Here is an 18,550-nt window from a genome sequence, read left to right on the forward strand (position 1 = left end):
AATGTCGTGTCTCTGCCTCTCGCTTCTGAGGTTCTGGGTTTGAGTCCAAGGCTTCCCATGTGGTTTTCCCAGCTAGTCCAGGTTCCTTAGGTTTTTCGAAAACTTGCACGTCAGCTTCGTTACGTTGTCCATTGTCGGATTCGTCCTTGTCTGTACGTTTGTGTCTTGCGATTGACGAGCGACCGGGCTGTAATCCTCCTCTCGTCCCAAGTCAGCAGAGAACTACCATCGGAAAGGACTGATTTGAATGACAATACAACGGAACAATTGCATCAAATTATAGCAAGATATACTGTACATGATGTAAGTGTACAAAATCAGGAAGGAAATCAGGGAAGGAGGAATAATCTGTAGAGCTCGTGCACGTGACGTCACCGTTTTCACAGCGCCATATTGCCGGTCCTGCTCGACATTTTGGGAGACATTTGGCAGAATATTTACAATACGCGAGACCTGTTGTGCGGTTGGTTGTCACAACAGACGAGACACATCTTCAAAGAGATCATAATAGGGAATACCAGATGAAAAGACCAGAAAAGATCGATGGATTTCGGCAATTAAACATGATGGCTGGTGCCCAACCAAAACACACACACGCCTGTGTAGCGATCGCTTCATTTCAGGTAGGAATTATTCTATATCTCAAATTACAACGTATTTATAATGCCATATTGACTCATTTTTGAACAATGCGTATTTAAAAAAAAAAAATCTGTTGCAGAGAGGTTTAGAGGTGTGTGTGTGTGTGGTGTGTGTGTGTGTGTGTGTGTGTGTGCGCATGTGGCCGTAATACACTTCCGTGTACAGAGGAGACGACTCCCCATCCTCTTTTTTTTTCCCAATCATAGTTAATGAATGCGGTTTGTGTAAAACCAGGGGTCATTTATTTAAATATTGGTATTTGTATTGAATACTAGCTGAAAAGATCGACGAATTCTGGCAAAGGTTAACACGTAGCCTGTTGCAGAGGCCATCACTTGTTAGCTTAACTCCGGTGAATAAAGCAAGTACTTTACTGATTCTGGTGAAAGGAGACAACGCTCACCACTCCTTAGACAACGTGAGAAAGTCCCTTCGTGGTCGCCAGTGTTAACCGTTCCTGCTCCGGTGGCCTGACCGTGGTCGGGAGACGCAGGGGTGACGTCTTCTCTGGGCTCTGGGCCAAGCTTGCCCTCCTCAGGGTTCACTCCCTTCTCACGTCGCGACTCCGAAGCTCAATGGCGGAAGTAGTAAAATCACGGCGCATCGACTTGCTGTTATACTTGCTTTATTTTCTTTTTGCATGCAACAGTTCCGGTCGCCGTGAATCAACTGTCTTTTTCCTCCCACACTCGCTTCTGACAAAAAACGCACGCGCAGTCTGTCTCACCCACACAACACGCACACCCACCTACACAAAATCCGCAACAAGCTGAATACGCTTCCGCTTTTAACGAGCAGTCAACCCGTCACTATGTCGGATTGATTCCAACAAAGTATTTGTATGCGTCCAGACTTTTCTACGCTTTCAAACTTTTCCGTGCAAATCTCAATTACTTACTCACCAGATTCTTGTTTAGATCCAGTTGTCCAAATGTTTAACGGTATCGGACAAAACTCTGGGCGTCGTGCTCTAAGACATATTTTCGTGTCGTCTCCAACTGACTTTGCATTGCATAATGCTTTGTTTGACCGACAATATGGCTACGTAAACAAAAGTCACGTGATTTTATGACGTAGGTGTAGGAACTCTATTCCGGGGTCAAACTGCGGCTGTTTACAGGTGATGGTTTGAGTCACATTTTTGGCTGACATAATCAAATATTCAGTTAACCACATTGAAAAATATATACAAAAAATTCTTTGTAAGTAAAATTAAAGTAAATGACTTTACATTCATATGGCAGTTGAGATTGTTCAGATGTGACATCCGCTGTACAATATTTTGTAAATAATAAGTTAACATGTTGATGTTTTGTTTTTTCCCCTTGGTGACAGTTTGACCCTGGAACAGATTATTTCTACTTCCACCATTTCCGATTGTTATATGAACAAAATGTATCTCAACTATAACCAAAAGAGACTATTTGTGTTCACATTATTAACTATGGGAGATGTATAAAAAATAATCTTAAAACAGATTTCCATGTTCATTATTTCTCATTTGTTTTTTGCTGTTATTGTTTTTTTATTGAACAAAGCAAATGTCCACTGGCGTTGAAATGCAGATTTCAAAAACGAGTAAGAATGTGGTGATGGTTTCTATACTTGGAGAAAAGAAAAAAGTAACAATCCTTTGAAGTTTGCTGAACTGATGTCTTGCCTCGTGCCTCCGTTTGACTTTACAGTAGATCCAAATTTAGAGGACCGTTTGGGCGTACTGTGTCACGTCTCTTCATATTAGAGTGCCTTGATTATACAGTACATACCTTGAGTACATACTGTACATACGTGTGTGTGTGTCCGTATATTAGCAGTGAGGCGAAAAGTGGCCAATTAGGTAGAAGGAGTCAGCATGTGAATAGTTTTTTTTCTTAGGCTCCAGGCTGCCATGATGCTCTCTGGCCTGCTTAAATCCTGGCCCACGTGTGTGCTTCCTGTTTATAGGTCAGCATGCAGCGATTACACACACACACAAACACACGCGCAGTCTATTCTGCCCGTGTGTGTGTGTTGTGTGTGTGTGTGTGTGTGTTTGCGTGCCATTTGCCGTTTATCCTTTATTTATGTCACAGAGTACTTTTTCTCTGTACATGTTCTTATCCCAGCAAAGAAAATGAGCCATACAATGCTTTTCAAACATGTGTTTTTTTAAATGAAGAACAGGAAGATATATTAAAATGAAAATACACACAACCGTAAAAGGATTAAAAAAAAATAACACAAATAAAACCAAATAAAAAATAAATGTTACAATGAAGTGATGTAAAATTAAAGCAAAAATAAAAACACAAACAAAATTGATTTAAAAAACTAAATAATTAAAAAAGCAAATTCAAATAGGAAACAAGTTTATCATAAAAACCTTGAAATAACATAAAAATCAAATGTTGGGAAAAGATTGAAATACAATTTACAAAAACAACAACATTCATGATATCAAAACAAAACCACCAACTTTAAAATAAACAACTCTCGCAGCATACGTCATCTGGTTTGTCCTCTTCTACTCGGCCATTAGTCGCTTTCAATAATTTAGGTGTACCCTACGCAAGGCTTCATTTTAACTAGTAAGCTATGATGAAGATGATGACGATGATGCTGACGATGACGATGATGATGATGTTGAGCTGCATATTTAAGTGTGCTTGTCCTGTTTACAGTCAGAACTCAATCATGATTAGCTGCATAATCATGACATGCTCAACCGTGCATGCATGCATGATTTTATTTATTTATTTTAATTGGATATTGTTTGTCGTCTGGATTATCTCTGATCATCGTGTTTATTTCTTTTGCTCAAGGTGGTGGTTATCAAGAAAAACTGACAAGCGGATCCATCGTATTAGTCATAAGACACAGATGGAGCCACATTTGTCGGTGCATGCCACGGATGTTTTTGAGGATAAGCGTCTCAGATAATAGATGGATCAATATTTCTCATTGATTTTTTTTTTTAATTTCTATTGTGCAAGATGGTGGTTGACATGAATGTCCAATTATAGGAGTGATCAAATAATCATCTGACATTTACATTGTGTGAGGCTAATTGCCCAGGCGTGACTAAGCATGGCATTTACTTTATTATTATTATTATTATTATTTTTTTTTTGCCTCTATGGATCATTTCTAGTGGTTGTATTTATTTCGATCGTGCGAGGCGACGGCTATCATGAATAATTGACGAGAGGAGCGATTACATAATGGACAACACGGTGGCGTGCGATTGACAAAATGGGTGACGGACATAGAACAGCCACACAAGTGTGAAAAAGAGTTAACGAGGAGTCTTCAAAGAGCGGGTGGTGCTATTTCATTTTCAGCGGAAGGTGATGCACGCCCCCCGACTCAATCCACATTGCGATATTTAAAGCATCAATACAACAGGAAAACATACTGTAACAGCACACAACTGCCACATTTATCTTCTGGAGCAGTTCAGAATGAATATTTTTTTTAATCACAAAAAAAAAGATGACCAATTCAAATAAAATGCATCATACTAAACGGAGATGTAAATTATGAAACATATTGTATTACATGTGCTCCAGGCATAACCTGAGTTAATTTCATTCGATCTCTCTATCTGTGCTAAAATACTGTATTAGACTTTCTTTATTTTTCTGACGTACATGATGATTTGCCGATGAGTTAAAGAGTCTCAGTGTAGTGTCAAGTACCAGTGAGGAGGACTAATTTGGTCACAAAGGTTTTTGCCTTAATTATCTGGCTGGCGGGTATTGGCAATCTTCACAAGTACCCAGTAGCTTGAACTAAGATATCGGTAGTCACCCAGCCCTCATCGTTTAATATAGCAGGGGTTGGGAGCTTTTACGACTGAGAGAGCCATAAAGGCCAAATATTTCAAAATGCAATTTCAAAAGAGCCATACAGTATTTTAAAAATGAAGTACAGGTGTATTTGCGCATATCCCACTGGGGCCTCCACTCCCTGAGAAAGGAAGGGCATCCGGCGTAAAAATTGTGCCAAACATATATGTGCGTTCATCTGAGATGACATGCTGTGGCGACCCCGAAAGGGACAAGCTGAAAGAAACTTTCTATGTAAGACCAACACTTGTAGACACTCTGAATTATTTTAAATAAGATTGTTACGCAGTTGTTCACCAATGATGACAAAAGTACTTCTTACCATTAATGCGACTGCTCGTGCATCGTGCTGGCTGTGGAGTTCGTACATCGTCAGATTAGGCTTCACGCAGGTGTTGAGACTTCCATCCGTTCATCGTGAACGTAATTCAATTTGATTTCCCATCATGCTGCTACGATGGTGAACAGACAAAGACGTCTTTTATTCGTTTGATTATTTTGTCTTCATGCAAAGTTGGTAAAATGCTTATTGGCAACATCGAGTACAAATTGTCATGGGCATGGTCGTGGGGTGCACTTCGTGTGAGGGGCGTGGCCAGGCCACTGCCCTGGGCGGTCCCACCTCTGACAGCTGTCACAGCTGTGTTGCATTTTGGACACTAATGGACCAAGTACTTAAGTGGTAAATGTGTCATCGCCATTTGCCAGTTCGTTGCGCATTCTGGGATACTCTGCTACTGTGCGTAAGTCAGTGTGGAGCAATCCTTTGTCACGGCAAATCTGTGCCCTTTTAGTTCGACTCATAGTCATCGGACCTTGTTCCGTGTTTTTTGTATCGTGCCTAGCCTAGCGTTTTTGTGCCTCTGGCTTCTTGGACTGTTTAATCTGTGTATGACCTTAGTTGGGAATAAAATCACTCTGAACATTATGCCTTTGCCTGGGAGTCCTGCATATGGTCCATGACACGAATGCTTTGGCATACTCCTCAAATGTGGATTTAAACACAGAGCAGAACCCTCCCTCTCCACAGAGGCTGTCCATTCTTGTTGTACTTCTCGTATTTTTTTTCTTTGAGCAAACTTTGTCAAAAGCGTTTCCATCGTTAGTTGTTCTGACACAATCAGCATTCGACCCATCTGCACCTGCGCACATGGACTCCCATGGTAAACTACGACAACCCCACTCGGACAAACTGTCTCTGCATCATTTGCATTGCCTCCCACAACAAACTATGGCAAACCTTCTCTGCATGACAGAAATCACATGTGCAGTATGTTGTTATGAGGGCTCCACCAGCTATATGCAACCACCAAAAGAGTTAGTTATGGCTCGCGAGCCATAGGTTCCCCACCCCAGAATATACGAATGGGTTTTATTAATCATATTTGCGTTATTGTGGTTTTAGCTTGGTCGGGTGACAAGTTAGCATATCCGCCTCAGAGTTCTGGGGTTCAAATCTGGCCTCGCCTGTGTGGAGTTTCTATTTTCTTCCTTCGGGTGCTCAGGCTTCTCCTCACATTCCAAAACATGCACACATGGTTCATTGAAGACTCTAAATTGTCAGTGAGTGCAAATGGTTGTTTGTACCTTGCAATTAGCTGACGAACAATTCAGGGTCTAAACTGTCTCTCGGCCAAAGGTAACTGGGATAGGCTCCAGCACGCCCGTGACCCTAGTGAGGATAAGCGTTAATGAAAATGACTGGATGTGTGGGTTTTAGCTTGGAACTGCATTTTGGCCGAGGTGGCACGGTGGGCCCACTGGTTAGCGCGTTGTAAGGTCTGTGTTGTGCATCACTGGTTTCACTTTTCTGCTCAGTCTAAAAGGCTCCCACACTTTCAGCATTCTTCTCCACCCCCCACCCCCCCCCCACCCCCCCGCCGCCGCCTCCCACATTTGTCTTAACCGATGTCACCTCCATCTTATTCTTTGCTGTGCTTAATGGCGGTTTACAAACTATAGTAGTGAATTACCGCCTGTCGTCTCCATCGTCCCACTCCTTGAATGAAATATGTGCATCTGCGTCTGCTCTGTTGAGCTTCAGAATCAACTTATTCTTGCCACTGACTGTAAATACCAACGGGATTAAACTGGGAGGGGAGCCCTTGCAGTTGGAACTTAGTAAAACTCGAACCGCAGAACACAACTGCTGTGTCGCTACTCGCTACAGTTTAATGTAGTAGTGTATACTTTGCAATAATGTGTGTAGTAGACGGGCAGATGTGCGAAGTGGATTGTTGCAAGAGTTTTATCGGCTCCGACTTTCTGTAAGATCGTGACGTTGTCCGAGCGTTCAAGTGGAGGAGGATGAAGAACTTGCTCTTTCTCTCTGAGGTGAATGTCACGTCCCATCGGAACGAGAGGTAGGACCCAAATGCAGGAACTCGGAAGACGCAAGGTAGTTCAAGAAGAGACACGTTTATTGTAGGCAGAGGTCGGGGATCGAGCAGGCAGTCCGGTGCAGCAGCGGGAGTTGTGACGTCGGGCGAAGACAACAGATGAGCGGACAGGCAGGAGTCGGTACACGGGGAACCAATCAACGCAGGCAGGAGTGTCAAGGAGTCAGGCTTACAGGGTTGGTCGGAGAACGGACGAAGGTCGGTACACACAGGTTCGATCGGGGAAACAAGAGTGCTGGAACGGGACATGAAGGTCAACGAACTGGCGGCTGACCAGTTGTCACTGGGTCCTAAATATACGGGGGATGATCAGCCCGCATGAGGCACAGGTGTGTGCCTCCCAATTAGCGCACCCGCACAGCTTGTGCTGGAGCGGCAGGATCATGACAGTGAAGACTTGTCGGTCACCTTAACTGTTATTAACACAAAAAAAGAGGTTAATAATTCCCCACAACTTGTCTATTTTGTTGTACAAGCAGAGACTACAGTATATTTTCGTCAAGGACGGCAATCCCGTAAGAGCAGATCCCCAAAAGAGACTTGAGAACCAAGGTGCAAAAAATACATTTAAATTCAACGTAAGGATCAAGCGATGGCGAGACACACTAAACCAAAAGGAACTCACCACCGATGCCCCTAAATAGGCAGCCGATGACTACGATTCGTGACAGGTGCATCGCCGATGTCCACGGCCGCCATCGCTCACCCTGACACTGCAACACAATGACAAACTATTGAAAAACAGACCCATGACAATTCACTCTTATAAGAGGATGTTTGGTGAATTTATTGGCTGACGATTCAGGCTATTCGTCAGTGAGCATTCAGGTGGGTGCTAATAGCGCTAGCGTAGTGGTTTAGTCGACGTGATGGCAGCAGTTTTTCTTCAGCTGGAACAGGGGCCATAGTGTGTGGTGTAGGGTTTAAAAAGGGTGAGAACGGCTGCTCAAGCCAATGTATCAGAATTTAGGTGTGAAATGGGCCTGGGCCCACCAATAATGGCCGAGTGCGAGTGCTGCTTACGTTGTGTGTGTATGGAAGACAAAGTGTGGAAAGAGCTTTGGAGGAGAGAGTGTAGTGCGAGAGTAAATCCTCTTTTCCTCGCTCTGACTTTAATCCTCCTGAACATGGCAGCCACTGTCCCTCAAGCCAGCTGATTGGACATGGGGAGGGCAGGGGTGGGGGCTCTCGGGGCCTTGAATCGATGTCTGTGAAGATGATGGAGACCAGGTGGCTGACCTTTGCCATCAAAGTCATGCATGTCAAGCCTACTTGCTTATTACCTTGTGCTAAACTAGGTGTCGTTTTTTTTTTTTTTTTTTTTTTTTTTTTTAGTATGTGATGTAATATCACTTTGCGCCACAACATGTTGGGCAGCTGTGAGGTCTACTGGAAGACGTGCGTCATACTGTAATTAAGAGCGCCAAGATGCAGAGAAGGTCTCAACTACTTTGAGTTCCAGTAAAAGTTGTTGCTGCCGCAGAGCAGGTTAGATGTTTCGTTTGTATGAGAGTCTGCACTGTGGATATGAAAGTGACAGTTGTTTGAAGATTTAACAATTACCTTAACATCAATGTTAATTTCCTTTAGCTTGTCTGTGGTGTTGAGCATTATATGTTAGTATTAAGCTAGCAGACTTTCTTTAGACACAATTGTGTGGTTTGGTTGAACGGTTTGATGTTTGAAAATGCAATGATGAATTCTCTTTTGTTTGATATCAGTTTAACAGTAAACTTCAACTGGGAGTGAAAGGGTTAGACTGAACTGTTTGAGGAAGGGAGTGAGAACAGGCACATAAGAAATACTACTTATTTAGTTAAATTTCAACATGTACAGGAACATTTTAGCATTGTTTTATCGTCATTAGAGTGCATAAAGATGTACTGTACAAAAAAAACATCTTTTTGTTGTTGCTGTTTTTAAAAATTTTATTTTGAGTATCTGTTATTAGTGGTAAATTCTACATCTAAACTGCAGTGATATGTAATGAAACTATTTTGCCTGTAGTCTATTCCTTCTAAAAGGCAACTCAATTCAACTGGCCTTAATGGTAAATTCCTAAATTACCAGGCTTACTTTTTGAAGAGTACCATTTTTTAAATATGTAATTTCATTGGCTACATAACCATATTTTTATTAAATCATTTAATTTGGACTAATATGTCATCTAGGCTGATAAGTCTACGTGGTTTTAGTTGTATTTTCATAAACTAAATTAAATCAAATTACATTGAGCCATAGGAAGTAATATATTGTTCAATCAAATCATCTAGATCCATCACTCATGTGATAATTCAAAATTTTCCTGTGAATTTTGCGCTTTCTTTCGTTCTTTCTTTCTTTCAATTTTTTTTTTTTTTTTTTTGGGGGGGGGGGGGTGAAGCAGCGTTGACAGTGCTCCAAACTAGGAGTCCCAAAGGCCAATGAAGCAAAGGCAAGCAGAAGAATATCATAGAAATTCTTTTCTGGTCTGTATTCATTATGAATGGAAGCACAGAAATGCAACTGCATACGAGTTGTCCATTTTGAGGGACGACACCGCAGATTTCCATTTTTAAAATGTCGGAAGGATACGTTTGTGTTCATATTTTGCCCTTCTTGTGTTATTGTTAGGGCGGAAATGTAAAATGTGGACATAAATATTTTAGAGTGCAAAAAAGCGGGTGTTGAATTATTAAGCATCTTGGAGGCAGGGACGGGCGCAGGATGGACATACATCATCTCATCATCACAGACTGCTCAGTGTGGCCTCCTTCAGACTCAAACAGTGGTTTGATTCAAATGAATAGAAAAAAGCTGGATTAGAAGCAAAAAGATGTGCTTGGATGAAGCCTTTTTCGCTCAGAGATCCTGCAAAATAGGTGCATCACCTTGACCCTCACCCAGAGTCAGCTGATATAGGCGCGAGCACACCCACAATACTAGTGAGGATGAGCGGTACAAAAAATGGACGGATTGGGGTATGGTGAAATTGTATGACCAGACAGCAGAATAGTATCAAAATGATCTTTTGAAAAGTATATCTCTATCTGGCAACATGTTATGCCTCTAATTTAATTTTAAGTACAATTTTAAAACTTGTCTCACCGTGACCAAAACAGTCGACACACAAGACACATCTCGTGCACTTTCACATTAGAAAGGAACGTGGCTTTGTTCGGGATGAAGTTGTGTTCAAATCCTGGTGGCACTTTGAAAACTGCAACCTCTACCTTTAAATTGTTGATAGTGTTAATAATTACATCAATGGTAAATATTCTTTTTGACAAGGAGCCCTTCCGCCAATAAGTTTTTTTTCCAGTTGTCATAGATGAAATTAAAATACCTTACCTTGTTAGGGCTACAATAGAAATACAGGTCGCACATCCTCAAAAATAAAATAAATTTCATTATTTATCCATTTTTTGTATTGCTTATTCTCACGAGGGCCGCGGGCGTGACGCAGCCTATCCCAGCTACCTCCGGGCAAGAGGTGGGTCACAACCTGAACTGCTATACTTATGAATCTCATGCATTCCCAAAAAAATAACATTATTGATGTTACGCTTTCCTAAAATGAAGACAAACAATACTGCACTTTTCTTTGAAAGAAGATATGCCCTTTCCTCAAAATAAGATTATTGATGTTGAAACCTGCTCTTCAGCGAAAACTACAATGAACACCAGACTGTAAAAAAAAAAAAAATAAATAAAGATAAAAGATGAGATATGAGATAAAACATTGAAAGTAAAATGAAAGCTAAGCGCAAAAAAAAAAAACATTTAAATATTAATGTAAATATTGATCACGAGTCCAAATCTTGTCTCAGTCGTACTCAGTAGCCTACAACACAGTCGCTGAGCAGTATATTTAATGTAGCCAATCCGGAAACTGTTCAAGTGAACATAAAATATATTTTGTGCACTAAAGTAGTTCATGTTTTGTATTGTGATTGTGGATGGATGGAGCAAGCTCCTCCTCTTCTTGGGTCCTGTGGTAGTGAGAGTGAAACATGGCGAACATCAGCACACCCGGCCAGTCATGCATGCCGCTGTAAAGTGTAAATAATGGAATACTTTTTGTTGCAGTCAGTCACTCCAATTACTCAACTACAGAGTACCCCGCAGTTATCGTCGCAGGGAGGAGCCTTCATTAGAAATTATCTTGATTTTTTTTTTTCCCCCCATAGTTGTTATTGAAATACTAAGTTGCATTTTCTGTAGCCACCATCTTAAGGTCAGCTCTACAGATGCCACATCTGGCACGAGGCGAGGGTGGCGTAGGATCCAAGTGCAGGATACCGAACCTCCGGAATAAGTGGAAATGACCTTAAAGGTCCACTGTCATGAAATGCATGATTTTTAGTATGTTATTAATGAAAAAACGTTAGCCGCTATGGACCCAGCCGTTTTTTTTTTCACCACAAAACATGATTTCGACGTATACAACTTTTTGTAACTCCCGCCATGAAAATCCTCTTGAGGGATTTGTTTTCGAGAAGAAGCAGGAAGTGACATACAGGGCAGTAGCGCACTCAAACGGTCTCATCTGTTTATATTAGTTTTACCTGCTGGAAGGTAGCTCTTTGTTCTTTCATGTTAGCCAAAATGCCAGCTGGATATTGCTGGAAGACTTGGGAGGATGGATTCGCTCATCAAACTTTTCCAAAAGATGGATTGCACAGGTGAAAAGGATGAGAGCTTCGTGGGTTCCAAATGACAGGTAGGTGTGTATACAGCTACTAAAAAAAAAAACAATAGTTGGGGAGGGGGGGGCGTAATCCGTAAGTCAGGGGTGCTAAATGTGTCGATGTGCGCATCGGAAGCCTTTCGTGAAGCAGCCGCTGAAGAACGGCCTCCGCAGGCCTTGTGGATCGCCACCGGTCTTGTCAACAAGGCTGAGCCGGCCGCTGGCCTTGTCAACATGGCTTCAGCTGAGGTAGCTCGTCACGGTGCCAGGCTGCGGTGGCTCATCTCCGCTACAGAAGTGGATTAGACGGGGAGGCGGTTTAGCCACGGCGTCATTGTCGCTTGCGGGCGGCATTGTTTTTATCACCGCCACGCGGAGGTGGATCAGGTGGGGAGGTGGTTTGGCCGTGATCAGCACATCATCTAAATATGCCTCGAAACGATAGGGTAATATTTCCCCGGTCACTTCACTCGGTTATGAGATGTTCTCTTCTTCGAAAAGACCTTCCATATCAGAAGAGGCGTGTTCGTTTCCCATAGTAGGTGGCAAAGCATGTTTTCAATGGCGAATGTCCGGGGTGATGTCACGGACAGTAGTAACGGCCAATATGGCCACCACTTGGATGTCGAATGACACTTTCGGATCTCTGCTCTTATTTATTTTTTTGTATCGACATTGAAGTGAATAATGTTATATGTATTTTTCATTACAATATCTATTTTAGAATGTTTATAGGGATGACACTTTGGCGTTAATGTCAACTATGATTGATACAGATTTGGAGCTCCTAATCTCAAAGTCGAGTTGGTGAAACTTTGAAGATGTGTCGTTTGTGTTGTGGGAAAGTCACATGATGCTCTGTAATTCGCTAGTAGCAGGTTGTGGAACCTCACACTCGGTTGTTTTGTTGGAGCAGAATCCCAAAGGTCATGGGGACATGCCTACAAATGTGCTAAGGCGGAACTGCAAGTGGTGTGCTGAGCAATAACTGGGAATACAGGGTTCCCTCTTTATCTTGCAGTTCATGTATTCAATTTTTTCCCCATCTTCATACTGCACATAATTCACTATATGCCAGAATTTTGAGTGTAGTGTATTTTTTTGTGGTAAAATCAACATCTCCCAGTTAAAACGTGAAAACTAAAAAAAGAGAGAAGGAAAAAAATTACAACACACATTACAAGGAATAAAATGTAAATACTGTACAATACTACTGTACATTACTGTATGTTTAGAAGTTTAAAAGGTGTTTAAGAGTATAAAAAGTGTTTATAACAATATGGCAGAATGGTAAAGGGGTGTCATGAACATTAATCAGTCTGGAGAGGTTAATGTATCTTTAAAATAAAGTACACTATTTATATATAATCCCCCAAAATATGTGGTCACTCCTTTTCAGATTTCACCTAGTTCAGGGATAGTCCGGAACCGAATCCTTGGAATAAACGAGGGAGTACTGTCCTGACTTTTCTTGTTCAAGTATTCCAGAACTTTAATTTTCAAAGCAACACACATTTACACATCCTCTACCACAAAATTTGATACCCAAGGCCAAGACTTGTAAACTATAATTAGAATAAAACCTAAAATAATTGCATTTGTGGATGTGTATTTTTTTTTCATATTATTATTTGTGTGCGTGTGTTTTCCTTCCAGATACATTGTCGGTGAGTTCAAGGTTCATCACCCACCATGGCGGACGAAGCGGATATGCGCAATGAGCTGGCTGACCTGCAGACCCGCGCCGACCAGATCGCCGACGAGGTAAAATGATAACAAAAATTGCTGACATTAAAGACTTTGTCCTCTTAACAAGCTAAGCGGAGCAAGGAGCTCAGAATAACCAGCTCAAGCAGCTCAAATAGACTCATTAAATATTCATAAGCACATCATAGCAAGTGAGGAAGACTGAGGGAGGGCTACTGGGTGGATGGAGGTATAAAAGAATGGATGGATGGATGGATGGATGGATGAATTATGAAACAGATGGATGAGAAAATGGGAGAATATACCATAGATGGATGGATGGGTGAAAAGATATGATGAATGCATGCGTGCCATGGAGGGAGAAATGGGAAGATGGTTGAATAGGAAATGGATGGATGAATAAATGAATGGAAAATCAATGAGAGGAGACAAAAGTAATATTAAAGGGTGAAGACGTCTTTGGTGAGTTAAAGAAGAAATGTGGAAAAATAGCAATAATTGCGGCAATCTTAAAAATGACGTGATCTGTGGATTTGTGGATTCCATACTCATGTTGTCTTGATGTTGTTTTGTTCCAGTCTCTGGAGAGCACTCGCCGCATGCTGGCTCTGGTGGAGGAGGTGAGTTCACTGCCCCTCCCTCGTACTTCCCACCATTACCCTGCATCCATCCATTTTCTGAGCCGGTTATCCTCACGAGGGTCACGGGAGTGCTGGAGCCAATCCCAGCTATCACTAGGCACTCTGAACAGGTTGCCAGCCAGTCGCAGGGCACATAGAAACAATCATTTTGCACTCACAATCACACCTAGGGTCAAGTTAATGTCTCCAATGAATGCATAATTGTGGGATGTGGGAGGAGACCGGAGTGCCCAAAGAAACCCCACGCAGGCACGGAGAGAACATGCAAAGTCCACACAGGTGGCGCTGGGATTTGAATCCCAGTCCTCAGAACTTTGAGGCAAGCGCTTTAACCAGTGGTCCACCGTGCACCCTCATCACCCTCCTCAACACAAAAAAATATTGCCTCCTAGAATGGGCTGTGTTTCGAATCAAACGGACCCAGAATGCTTCCAATTTTAGAGCAAAGTTCACAATCTTTAGTCTGATGTTTAAAAATAGGCCACCGTGCATAAACGTCCGCCTTTAATTAGACAACAGCAGCTGACCTTACGTAGGCTCATTGGGCCACATCTGCATAAATCAGACTGGCAGCAGCTCTGTGGCTGCGGGGGATCGGCTGTAGGACCGAAAGGGCTCCTATTGGAGACCCGCTAAAGAGATTGAACCCCCGAACGAGCACACGGCTCGCTACTGAATTTCACTTGTGTCTTTGAGCAATGGGATGGACGCCATTGCGCAAATGACACCCGACACCATCTCTTGTTGTTTTGTTCTGCATGATGACTTCAACAAGCACACAGTATTATATTTAGGGCAGCTTATCCTTTGACAGCTCCATGTGTGGAACTTTCTGTTCCATGCCTGCAAAGTTCCAGACAGAACAAACAAGGCAAAGCGTGCGATGGTGCCTTCCTGTTTCTTTTCCTGGTCCTGTGGTCACACGTGCCCGTGCAAGCCACTTTGACTTAGGCGGACGGTAAAGATTAGGCTAATTGAATAAGCGCACCACAGGCGGACCCAGCGGGAAGCGCGCTTCATGATAAACAGCAGCACGTACATTTACAATGCATGAAGATCATCACCATCACTCACTGCTCTGCTACTGCTCTTAAGTAGTTGGAGATTGAATTCACGACATGATTATGATTGCCCGCGCTGTTTTTATAACTGTTGGCGGGCCGAGCAAGGCTGGCACGGCGAGGTCAGCGTCCTTGTCTTATGCTAATGTGGCCCCCCCCTTTAATGTTCCTCGCACATGACCTTTAGTGTACAAGATGGCGGCTCCCTAAGAGCCTTTCTGGTGCAGGGTGACCTCATAAAGTCCTGCTGGGTTACGAACTCGCTCAAGATGCAGAGGAACAATTGCAGCTATCAAGTTGCAAATAGGGCAATAAAAAATTACATATGATATATATTCAATCATTTGTAAATACATTTAATTCTATAGTAATAATAATAATTATTTATGATTATAATTGTTAGTTTTATTGTTATTATTATTGTTATTGTGGAACAGTGGATGACTGGTTAGCACATCCACCTGTGCTTCTGAAGACCAAGCTTCAAATCCCATTCTTACCTATGTGGAGTCTGCACGTTCCACCCATGCCTGCATGGGTTTTCTCTAGGTACGTCGTTTCCGTTTCTCCCCACATCCCAAAAACATGAAGGGTTGGCTAATTGAAGACTGGTTGTTTATGTGTGCCCTGCGGTTGGGTGGCGACCAGTTCAGGGTGTACCACCCTGAGATAGCTGGGATAGGCTCCGGCACATACTTGACCCTAGTGAGGATAAGCAAAAAGGAACATGAAGGAATGAAATAATAATTATTATTATTGTTATTAGTGATAACTGTCACTAGCCATTTGGGTATCCAAGAGTACAGAAAATGTATTTGGTTTTTTTTTGTAGACATTGCATACATTTTTTACAATAATTTATGAATATTTCTATCAATAATGTTAACTAACAATTTATCAGAATGTACGACTCATAATGGATTGAAACAAATCCCCAAATAATTCATTTTACATGTAATTAGTTCATTAAATAATGTATTAGTTTATTGACAAGAGTCAATCTAAATTAGGATTGTGAAGTGTCAGAAATACTGTAATTTTTCCTGTTGAAATGTTCTATTTCTGGTTATTATTAAAAATAGTACAATATTGTCAATAAGTGAATTAATTGAAGAATAAAACAATAAAAGAAAGTTAATATATTGATTTTATTATCTTTATAATTACACTCATTTAATTTTATATTAAACCTATTGATTATTTGTTTCTTCAAATATATTTTGTCATAAATGCGTAATAATTATGCTATTATATGATCACAATTCCATTTTTAATAACAGTTGCCAAGGATTTTGGAATTTGTGTGAAAAGAATCACAAATGCACACGTGTAAATGTTAAATAAATAAATAATGCACCATTAAGATCCCACAATAGACAAGCAGAGGTGTTTTAAGTGAAGTAGATATGAATACAAAGCCAAATGTTTTGCTTAAACATAACAAATCCCAAGATTCTATGAAGTTGTGCCTCAAGAAATTATGCCAGCATGTCTTGATGCCATTGGCTCGGTGGCACAGTACAGGAAGCCTCCCACGATTCCGAGCTGCTAAGCAAGCGCTGATTCTTCATGATCAACCCTTCCTGAAATATTTGGGAGTCAGTGCAAGTGTGTGAAGGAGCCGAGTATTGGTAACACCGGCCAACAGGCGTGTGTGTACCCAGTGGTCTCTCCAAGAAGGTCACATTATACTGGACTCCAGAAGAAGTGACGCGTGAAGCCGGAATATCCGTGGGATGACCACATGTAGAGAGGGAAGCTGTTGTTTGCTTGAGCATAGTGTCTGTTTAATCAAGTGTGTTGTTGCTTGTGTTTGTGTTTGTTGTTTGGGACCAACAAGACAAATGAGATATGACTGCTGCTTTGTCATCAAATTTCTACCACTGGTCCAGTAAACAAAACACACAAGAGAAAATTTACACAAAAGGCTTCTTTGGAAAAGTTTGAGACTCTGAGACTCCTTCTTGAAGTTCTTTCTGGTAGCATCAGCTTGTTCACTCTATGACTGTGAATATTTTCATTCATCCAGGTTGTTATATTCTCAGGGCACTGAATGATCACAACTGGACTTTTTCGTTGTCTTGGATGTGTTTTCCGTTATCCGAGCAGGCTTCATCTTGTTTTTCCGAGACGGTTCAGGCCAGAACGTTTATTCTTGAAGGTTTAGTCTGGATGATCATGTATCAATGCTTTTATGAGAAGACACAGAGCAAGTTTGTGATTTCTCACCAAAATTACAAAGTAGATATGCGATACTTTATTTCTATAAATCTTTGCCAGCGTTTACATTTTAAAATCATTGTTTCTACAACATTTATAGGAACGTGTCCCATCACTTGTGAGCAGTTTTTAGAAAAACTCCGGAGACTATTCATGTGGTCTGTGTGAGCAACTTGGTGGCCATGGGCACCAAGTTCGTGACCCATGTCTTAGAAGCTTCGTTTGAGAATGTTAATCCAAAAGATCCAAAATGGAATGGTTTGTCTTGAACTTTTAGTCCTGACAGTTAATTCTTAATATCTTTAGTCCAGAATATCCAGTCATGAAGGTTTAATACACCTGGATCATTGCAAATCATTGGAGCCCAGATCAATGTTTAGTCTCAAAGGTTTTGTCCAGAACATTGAGTTTTGAAGATTTATTCCAGCAGTCAAATTCCTAAAATGAAATCCAAAAGCCCCATTGCAGAAGGTTCATTCTAGAATGTTTAGTTAATGTCACGACCCATCGGAACGGGGGTAGGACCCAAATGCAGAAGTACACGGGAGACGCAGAGGTATTTCGGGAAAAATGTTTATTAAGTCAGTCAGGTATAGCAGCGGTAATCAGGACGTCGGGCGTAGAGAGCAGGTCAGCGGGCTGGCAGGAGTCGGTACACGTGAGATCCATCAAGGAAGGGAGAAGTGTCAAAGGAGTCAGGCTTACGGGGTCGCTCGGAGAACAGGCGTAGGTCGGTACACACAGGAATATGATCAGAGATACGGGGGTGCTGGAACGGGGCATGAACCTCAACGATCTGGCGCCGGACCAGTCGTCCCCCTGGACCTATATACACCGGGGCCAATTAGCCCGCATGAGGCGCAGGTGTGTGCCTCCCAATTAGCGCGACCACGCGGTCACCCGCACAGCCCGGGCTGGAGCAGCAGGATCATGACAGTTAAAAAAAAAAAATATATAGATGGTTTAATGCAGGAAGTTAATTCCAGAGAATTCTGCCCAGAAAGGTTTAGTCGACAACATTCTGTCAAGATTTACTCCACCCGGTTCATTCCAAAAATTTTAATCCAAAATGTGGAATCCCAAAGGCTTGGAACAAAATTAGATTTAGTCCAAGTGTTAAAATCTAAAATGTTTCATATAAAATCTATAGTCCAGAAAGTTCGTTCCAGATGAAATCAGACATGTTTATTCCATAACATTCGGTCTGGTTTTAGTCTAGCTGGTTCATGTTAGAAAATTCATTCAATAAGATAAAATCTAGAAATATTCATTATTGTGGTTAAAATTAATTTGTTTAGTCCAGGTTTACCCCAGAAGGTTTAATTAAAACGGCTCAGTCCAAAAGGTTCACTCTACAGGTTGGCGTCTCGAGGGTTTCTTCCAG

The 18,550-nt window shown here is 41.7% G+C and overlaps 1 protein-coding gene across 2 annotated transcripts in view; it reads left to right on the forward strand.

Moving 5' to 3' along the window:
• Nucleotides 1-18,550, forward strand: part of LOC133498215 (synaptosomal-associated protein 25-A-like) — a 41,490-nt gene that overhangs the window by 8,613 nt on the left and 14,327 nt on the right. For both annotated transcript variants that reach the window (XM_061814782.1, XM_061814783.1), the window contains 2 exons: nucleotides 13,194-13,301; nucleotides 13,823-13,864. In XM_061814782.1, coding sequence (XP_061670766.1) covers nucleotides 13,230-13,301; nucleotides 13,823-13,864 — 114 coding nt within the window. In that variant the 5' untranslated portion in view covers nucleotides 13,194-13,229. The remainder of the gene's footprint in view (nucleotides 1-13,193; nucleotides 13,302-13,822; nucleotides 13,865-18,550) is intronic.

The sequence above is a fragment of the Syngnathoides biaculeatus genome, chromosome 3 (assembly GCF_019802595.1).
Source record: "Syngnathoides biaculeatus isolate LvHL_M chromosome 3, ASM1980259v1, whole genome shotgun sequence".
NCBI classification, from domain to species: Eukaryota; Metazoa; Chordata; class Actinopteri; order Syngnathiformes; family Syngnathidae; genus Syngnathoides; species Syngnathoides biaculeatus.